Source organism: Capsicum annuum, chromosome 3, assembly GCF_002878395.1.
Source record: "Capsicum annuum cultivar UCD-10X-F1 chromosome 3, UCD10Xv1.1, whole genome shotgun sequence".
NCBI classification, from domain to species: domain Eukaryota; kingdom Viridiplantae; phylum Streptophyta; class Magnoliopsida; order Solanales; family Solanaceae; genus Capsicum; species Capsicum annuum.
In genome coordinates, this window is record NC_061113.1 from 106378841 (window position 1) to 106388687 (window position 9847).

General features: G+C 35.8%; 1 protein-coding gene across 1 annotated transcript; it reads right to left on the reverse strand.

The window, feature by feature from the left end:
• Window positions 1-3661: 3661 nt before the first annotated feature.
• On the reverse strand, window positions 3662-4090 carry LOC124896698 (secreted RxLR effector protein 78-like). The gene has a single exon (XM_047408416.1). It carries the CDS (start codon window positions 4088-4090, stop codon window positions 3662-3664), a length of 429 nt encoding a protein of 142 aa, XP_047264372.1.
• Window positions 4091-9847: the final 5757 nt, after the last annotated feature.

Consider the following 9847-nt stretch of genomic DNA (forward strand, 5'->3'; position numbering starts at 1 on the left):
CATTTAAAGATCCTAAATAGCGTGCTGCCATGAATAAGGAATTATCGGCACTCAAGGGTCAAGGCACATGGTCTCTTGTACCAATAAATTCTCAAGCCAAACCTGTCGAGTCTAAGTGGGTTTTTCATGTTAAATACAACTCTGATGGAAGTATTAGCCGCTATAAAGCTTGACTTATTGCTGAAGGTTTTTTGCATTGTCCAGGTGTTAATTATGGTGAACTAAGTTATGCGGACTCTTCATTTTTGATGTCGTACCCGTGTCAGATTCTTAAAAAATACATTAATTTAGGCAAATATGACACACATTTATTGACATTTTTTGATGAGTTTGATCAACATAGATGGTGAAACATATTCTCCAATACCAAAGCATACCACAGTGTCTGTTATTCTCTTGCTGGTTGCCTCATTTGATTGGCCACATCATTAATTAGATGTTAACAATGCCTTCTTGCATGGTACTTTAACTGAGGAAGTTTATATGTCTCAGCCTCCTGGGTTTGTGAATGAGACATATCTCACTCATGTTTGTCGGCTTCATAAAGCATTTTATGGGCTTAAACATGCTCCGCGAGCATGGTTTAAGAAACTCAAATCCTATCTTATTTCAAATGGATTTTACCACTCCCAGTCAGATCATTGCATATTTATATATGCTAAATCTGGAGTTACACTCTATTTTATTGTCTTTGTTAATGATCTAATTATCACGGGGAATAATCAAAGTTCAGTGGAAGATTTTATTGTGTGTTTTGCTAATCGTTTCTCTGTTAAAGATCTTGGTGATTTGCATTTTTTCTTGGGTGTTCAAGTTATTCTCTCACCTTCTAGAATTTTCTTAAGTCAGCAGTAGTATATATATGAGATCTTAGACAAAGCCAACATGGTTGGAGCTAATCCAATACGTACACCAATGGCAAGAAGATCTTGTCCCATAAGTAGTGATAGCTCTCTACTTGAGGGTCCTAAAGAATATCAAAGTATAGTTGGAAGTTTACAATATCTCCACCTTAATGTGGCCTTTGTTGTAAGCAAATTGTCTCAGTTTACACGTGCTCCAACAACTACATATTAGGCTACAGTAAAATGAATTCTTTGCTATTTTGTTGGCACATCTGCTAATGGTCTATTTCTTTGCAAAGGCAAGTCATTAAATCTGTATGCCTTCTCTGACTCAGATTAGGAAGGTAATCGTGAAGATCGCTCCTCTACTATAACATATATTGTGTTTTTAGGCTCCAATCTGATGTCATAGAGTTCTTTCTTTTAGATAAAGGTAACTTTGAATTCACACCAAATATTCATCTTCTAAAAAATGATGAATTAGAAACCTACATACCACAGAGTGGTAGGCACACCTCTTAAAGGTACTTCTACAAGTTTCCTATGAAATAAACTAATTCTGCTATCTCTCCTACCAAATCTTATTTGTACCAAAAAAACAAAAGGCTAATACATTTTATCTTGATCCTCTGAATGTTGACTCTTTTCCCTTCAAAGCACCTATCATTTCTTTCTCTCCACAAAGTCTACCAAATACATGCTGGTATAGTCTTCCACCCATATGTTGTTCTCCCTCTATTTTAAATTCCTGTCCAACTTTCTAGAAGTTCCAAGGTTGTTTTAGGCATCACCCAGTTGATTCTAATAATGCATAAAAACATGTTCCACAAACTTGAGGCAGCGCTACAATGTAGGAATAGATAATTATTCACTTCAACTTCCTTCTCACACATGAATCATCTTGAGCATATTTCCCATCCTCTTTTTTTTAGTGCCTCATGGGTGAGACAAGCTTTCTGGCATACTAGCCAAATAAAGCATAAAACTTTTTAAGGACTTTTGGTCTTCCAAAATTGCTTTTCAAGGCCATGTGTCAATCACTGTGTGATTAAAGTTAAGCTCCCAGTAGCAAGACTTTACTGTGAGCAAGCCTTCACTATGGAGTTTCTAGTTTAGCATATCCGACCTCATAGACATACCCTAGAATGCATTCAGGGTTTCATGTAGGTTTGCTACTTCTTCGATTTCCCAATAATTAAGTGCTCTCCTAAATATTAGATTTCATCCTTATTGACTCCATAACTATGAAACAGTAGAACTTCTTTGCAAGCTCAAAATGTATAGATGTGGAAAAACATTTCTCAAGTTATCTTCACCTACCCAATTATCATTTTAGAAATCAGTTTTCAATCCATTGCCCACCCTGATAGAGATATTGTTTTTGAATTATGGCCAAAGCCTTCTTACTGTCTTCCACACACTACACCCAAGAGTACCAATAACCTCCTCAGTTGCCCACAGGTTAAGAAGACCATATATTCCTGCTATATATCTTCTCCACAATGCCTCATTCTCTAAGCCAAATCTCCATAACTATTTCTGTAGAAGGCTATTGATTTGATTTCTAAGGTTCTTCAAACCAAGGCCTTCCTGATATCTGCTAAGAGTCTGCTAAGAGTAAGGGTATCCCATTTCACCAAATTGTAGGCTTTCTTTGTTGTATTTCCTTGCCAAATAAAGGATCTTCCCAGTCTATTGATCTTCTTTGCAATGTTTTTAGGAATAGAGAATAGGCTCATCATGTAGGTAGGGAGACCATCAAGCACCGATTTGACTAAGGTCAACCTACCACCAAGGGATAAGTATTGGCTCTTTCACCTTGACAATTTCTTTTCACATTTCTCTGTCGCCTCATTCCATACCTCTAGCTTTTTGTGTTTGAGCACCTAGTGGCATTCCTAAATACATTGTTTCTGAGGTAAAGGTAACTTTGTATTTCACATGGAAAGCATCATCCAAAGAATGATAACTTGGTTAGTTACAACCCACAGGGCATTGGAAAAAAAACAACTAGAAATCTAGTCTAGTCAAAGGCATTACAGTTTACCTATGAAATCAAGTAGCAAGTCTATATCCCTCACAATATCTTGTTTACACCAAAAATAAAGAAGACTAATGCAGTTCATTTTGATCTTCTGGATGTTGTTGTTTTTGCCTTCAAAACACCTTGCATTTATTTCTTTCCATAAAGTTCACCAAACACAGGCTGGGATTAGCTTCTACCAGTTTTCTTCAGAGTTTCTTCTACCAATTGACTCCCAGTTCCTCAGCAAATCAATAGTGTCCTTGGGCATTTTCCAGCTTACTCTAAGCATACATAAGAATATGTTCCACAAATTTACAGCTTACTCTAATCATACATAAGAATATGTTCCACAGATTTACTCTAAGCATACATAAGAATAGGTGGTTGTTTACCTCTGCTTCCTTGCCACAAAGAAAACACCTTGAGAAAATCTGTAAACCTCTTCTCTGTAGTACTTCGTGGGTCAGGCAAGCTCTCCTAATCACCAACCAAATAAAACATGAAACCTTCAAGGGGATTTTAATTTTCTAGACTAGTTTCCAAGGCCAAATTCTGGTGGAAAAAAGGTTGGTGTTGTTCCAGTAACATGATTTGACTGGAAGAAAGGCCAAATACTTTGTTGGTAATGAACCAACTTGACATCCCAAAATCTCAGCCAGATAGTGTAAGTTATCAGGATGATTCCTGAGATGGCTTCAAAAATTATTAAGACTACCCTTAAATGTTTGATCTGTAACAACTCTGCCTCACAGAAAAATAAGAGCATCATTTGCATAAAAAATGTGAAATTTCAAGATTTCTCCCTTTCCAGTTTGGGACTAAAACCTTTTGTCCAGCTGTTTGCCTTTGCTTTCCTGAACATATGATTGAGATCCTCCAAAGCAATCAGGAACAAAAAAGGAGGCATAGGATCTCCTTGCCTGAGACCTCTGTATGATTGGAAAAAACCTTCAGCCTTACCATTAATTATAAGGGAACATTTCACATTTGAAATGCAAAACCTAATCCAGCTGATCCATGTGCTACTAAAGCCTGTGTCTTCCAGAATTTTAAGAAGGAAATTCCAATTGACATGGTCATAAGCTTTCTCAATATCTAGCTTACACAAAATTCCTGGTTTTTTTTGTTTCACCCGGGAGTCTACTAGCTCATTGGGCAATAGTGATGCGTCCATCATCTTCCTACCTCTTAGAAAAGCCATCTGATGCTCGTCCACCATCTTTCCTATCACTGTCTTTATCCTTTCATTAAGAGCTTAGAAATGATTTTGTAGACTCCACCTATTAGAATGATCAGTCTAAAGTCCTTTAACTCTATCGTTCCCAGCTTCTTTGGGATTAAAGCTATGAAAGAGGCATTAAATTATTTCTCAAATACACTCCTTTGGTGGAAGTTATGAATGGTTTGTATCAAATTTTCTTTCAGGGTATCCCACAAGACTTAAAGAAACACATTGTAAAACCATCAGGACCAGGCACTTTATATCCATCACACTGCTTTAAGACGTGTAGTACCTCTATTTTTGTGAATGGATTAGCTTCACACTGCTTTATCTCTATCACACTGCTTTATCTCCATTCATTTTCTTCCATAGTTATTGTTGGGAAGCCTCCCAAATGAAACTATGGTCTCTAAGGTTCAGGCTCCGCGTATAGATTGGAGTAGAAATCTATCATGGCCTCTTTGATGTGTTTTGGCTCATGTATCTCCTCCCCACTTACCATCAACATGTCAATTGTATTAAATCTCCTGTGAGTTATTGCCACTCTTTGGGAGAACCTAGTTTTTTTATCTCCTTGCTTTAACCATAAAGTTCTGGTTTTTTGTCTCCATTCTTTGCCAAAACTTCCAATTCCACCAGTATTGTTGCCCTTATCATCTCCTTTTTCTCCATTCCTTCAACTTCTGCTTTAGTAGTTTAAGTTTTACCCCTAGCCTATAGTCAAGGGAGCCTTCAACTCTAAAGGTACTCCATCATTCCTGCACTAACTCCTTGAAACCCTCTACTTTGAGCCACCAATTCTCAAACGTGAAGTAGGGATGTCTATGCTCCCAGTCCCCATATTTAAGGAGAATAGGACAGTAATCTAATGCTGTCCCAGGCAGAGTTCTCTGCCTGATACTTTTGAAGTTTTTTTTCCACGCAAAAGAGTATAAGAATCTGTCTAACCTTGCAGCACTTTAATGGTTGATTCCCCTAAACCATGTAAAATTTCCACCAACTAAAACATGATCATGTAATTCCAGATCTTCTATCAATCTGGAGAAGTCAGTCATGACATTCGTGATTCTGTTGAATCTCCTTCTCTCCGCCATGTGTCTAACTCTATTATAGTCCCCCCTCTCCCCATGACCCATTGATCACCACACAATTCTTTGATTGCGGATACTTTTTCCCAATACTCTAGTTTTTCACTTCTAGAATGAGGTGCATATGTCCCAGTGAAACACCAGCAAAATGAGTTTTGAGTAGACTCAAACCTATATGTTATTAGGAAAGTACCTTCCTCCACTTTTGTGCCCACCCATAGTTTGCCATCCCACATAATTAGTATGCCCCCCTTACTGCCTTCTGCTTTCATATAGCCATATCTCATTCTTCTACATAGCCATAACTGGTATGCCACCCCTCAACTCCCTTATTCACCTTTGTCTGTTGGAGACAAACTATGTCTGTTTTCTAATTATTTAAGCATATCTTAACAAGATTCCTATTTGTAGTGTTGTTAAGACCTCTCATGTTCCATGTCAGAAGTTTGATCTTCATCTAAACATTAGATTTAGATTTTTTCCCCCCGCTTCTTACCCCTTTAACCGCTTTGTTCGATCTGGATTGCAAATTCTTGAGTTTATTTTTTCCTATGCCTCTATTTATGGGAGTTGATATGTTTTTTCCTTGATCCTTGTTGTTAAGTGCCACTTTTCTCTCATCAATTCTCATAAGAAGACCCATTGTCTCCTTCTCAAAACCTATGAATGCTACTCCATAAGTATTGCTTAATTCTAGTATATGAGAGTTTACCCAACTTGGCACTTTTGTCTCAGACACTTCCTGCTCAGAAACATTCTGCATGGCCACTAGTTCAACATTATGTATTTGTTGAGTTTGTAGCTCTGTTTCTCTCCTAAGAAGCAAAGAGTTGTTGCTCGCTCATCCACAAAAGCTGAATTTCGTGTTATTGCTTCAGCATCAGCTAAAATTTGTTGGGTCTATAATTTTCTTAAAGCATTATCTATTTCTCTTAAGGAACCACCAGTTATCTACTTTGACAATCTTGGCGCGACCTATGTGTGTACTAAACCAGTTTTTCATTCAAAAATGAAGCACATCGAGATTGACTATCATTTTATTTGAAATCTCTGCCAATAAGGCCTGCTACGTGTTTCTCATGTCTCATCCCAAGAACAACTGGCTGATCTTCCGACCAAGCCACTTCCAAAAGCTCCATTTAAAGCACTATAGTTCATGATTGGTATATCAGACCGATCTACCATCTTGTGGGGGCTTATTAGTGATATCTCTTGATTAATACTAAGATATCTCATGATTGATCTTCCATATCTCAGTATCTCATCAGTGATTTAGTTTCTTTTTTTTATTAGGAGAAGAGGACAATTCTTTATTAGTTGTTTCTTTCCTTGTTTGTTTTGTGTTCTCTTATATATATATACATACATATCAATAAAATGAAATAATTCTCTCCAGCAATAAAGTTTATAATTCATGTCTCTGAGTTTACTATGTTATTAACACTCTTGTAGTATTTCATGGTATCATGATATCACTAAAATTGTTATAGTTCTTCAATTTTCACTTTAATGATGGAACATAAGTAGAAAAACACGTCCTTTTATCTTTCTACTAAGATGCTGAAAATGTTTTAACAGATTTATGTCTATAAATGCTTGTGAATATACTCCCAAATTATTTCCTCCTTATAGAATTTGGTGTTATGCAATGATTTCTGGCAAACAATATCACGTCAAATAATTCTATGAAATACAGTTGTGGAAAAGATCTGCTAATAAAATGTAATCTTTGAAATCAAAAGCTTAAACAATCTTGTAGATGTCTATGTCTAAATACATATCTACACAATATAATTTAGCCACTGGATTAAAAAGGAAGTCCGTTATACTTACTTTTGCACCTCTTGCCTGTTTTATAGAATAAGAGTATTTCACTGGAAGCAAGCTTAAACAGTAAGGATTCCACATTAGGACATTAAATTGCTCATCAGTAATGACAGGAGCGGTCTAATGGTCATCCTGCTCAAAATGTTCCATGTTTTCAATTGAATTATCCCATAATAGGTTAAAGAAGATAACTCATCATATAGAGTTTGGAGAAGTGTTCAGTGATGCATGATGCAGAAAAAGGTGACAAGGCTAGACATCGCGCATTATGCGATGCGTGATGCAATGCGACCGCATCATTCAAGTGAAGCGCAATTTAATAAAAAAAATATAGAAAAACAGATTTTGAAAACATACATTTATTTTTAAAATTGACAAATATTTAAAAACAACTATTTTTAGTATACTTAAAACTGAAAAAGAATGAGAATATTAATGTGTTCAATATATACTTACGTTAAATTTGGTTTCATTAAAAAATGTGTGCTTTTAGGCATATACATTAGTCTTTAATTTATAATTAAATAATTATAATGTTTATCCTTATTTTATAAACTCTGAATAATCAAGGAGGCAACTATTAACATGGCTGGCAGCTATTATTAAGAATAAACTCTACAAATATTTATTCTTAATAATAAATATTCTATGTGGCAGGCTGACAGCTATTAAAGGACTAAAGGTCCATTAAAAAACAAGTTAGAGTTGGTGTGTAAATTTTTGTAGCTATTACAGGACTAAAGGTCCATTAAAGGACTAAATAATCAGTTGAAAAAAAAAATAGACCATCAGAATCAGAATCAAGAAGAAGAAGAAGAAGATGACTTACCTTAAACAGTAGCCAAATTAGTCAGCTTCAGTGGAGGAGAGAGAAAGTAGCTTCTGTAAAAACCCTAAGTTGCTTAATGAATTTAAACTGTCTTCAACACCTTTTTAAAACTTTCGACCCCTTTATTTATTTAACAATTTCCCCCCAAAAAATAGCACATGCAATTCCAACCCAAAAAAAATACCAGCCACAACAAAAATAGAAAAATACATATTGCGCACGCATCGCATTGCAATATCCATCGCATCGCATCGCAACGAATCACGCATCAGTGCTTCATGTACCTACAACTATGAGATTGCACTGCATCAAAGATGCAACTCGCTCGGAGGCCACATCGCATCACATCACCGCATAATGCGACGTTGCGGACACAATATTGAACACTGGCTAGGAGTATGAATAAGTTTGTCATTTTATTTAGAGATAAGCATCCAGTACTCTTCCAAATTATGGCCAAAGTTTCTACGACACACTCCAACTACATAGAGGTCCTATTACCTCCCTGAACTCATTTTTAGCATATTTTTGTCACCCTTTTATGCTGAAGTGGCACCTTTATTATATAAAATGGGACCCACTTCAAAGGTGTCACTTCAGCTAAAAATGTTGACAAAAGGTGTCACGTCGACTCAAAAGGTTGACAAAAATATGCTAAAATTTAGTTCTATGGGTAATAGGACCCTGAATTTGGAGTGTGTCATAGCAAATTCTGTCATAGTTTAGGGGGTACTAGATGTTTTACTCTTTCTATTTAGGAAAGACAATTGTATGCTCTGGAAATGACTTAGGTGATACAAATAAACTACAAACTCAAACTATCTATTCAGAAACAAAGACAACATGATGCAGTAATAGATTTGTACGTAAAAAGCATGTAGTATCTGATAAGAAGGAAACACGATACACCACCAAGTTGTTAGAGAACTCAAGTTAATTTGCACAGGATGTGATTACCTTAAACGTTTGTAACCAAATTTTCACATCAGTGGCTCCCTCTACAGTACCACCAAAATATGCAACCAAGAAATGATTTTTATTTACCTTTATAAGAACAAAATCAGTCACCATCTCAATCCATCAGTTAATGAAAACCAAATCAGCTATATTCTCAGTCAAAATTAGCTAATCATTGAACCACAACTAAGACTTATCACAACCTCAACAATAGTCGAAGCATGACAATTATTGAATGGAGCTGAATTTACTGCAAAAGTGAACCCCTCCACCAATGGATCCTATGTCTGATTTCCACATGCCATTTTGACAATCGATGTGGTACTTGTTAGTACTCTCCTTTCCTCACTGTATTAAATTGATCAAGCACAAGTAAGGCTCATTTGAAGAAGCGGATATATTGAAATTGAAAGGTTAAAAAAAGTAGATAAATAATATAGAGATAATTGTCACAAACAAACTTAAAGAATCACTTTTTATGTCTTTCCTACCTAAACTATAAGGTGTTTGCAGTTCCTACCTGAACTATCACCAATTATTTATCAAAAAACGCCTCCAAATTTGCAATACCCCAAAAAAATCAAAACCAATATTAGAGCCATGTACCAAGCTCATGCATAGTACATCATTGTTCTTTTATAGTTTTATGAGTAATTTAGATGTATATTAAGGCTTCAAATAACTCCCAAATATAAGACGAATCAAAACATTCCTTACCGATTGAATTCTTGAGAAGGATATTGGTATAGTCAACTTCAAACAAGCATATCTCTCATTATACTTGGAATTTTTGAGCTCATGACCTATCAACGGATAGATAATTAAATTATCTTTCCAAAAATATAAATTTTACTTAAATCCAATATCGGAGCAAAGAGTTATTCCTATTTTACTCCAGCATGTTAGGCTGGAAACAGTGTGACAACATTCGTGATATCTTATCACATTTGTGATGCCCTATCACGAAAGTCATCAACCTTAGGAAAAAACCAGCTCCTAAGTGATGAAATTCGTGATAGCTTATCACATTTGTGATGCCCTATCACGAAGGTC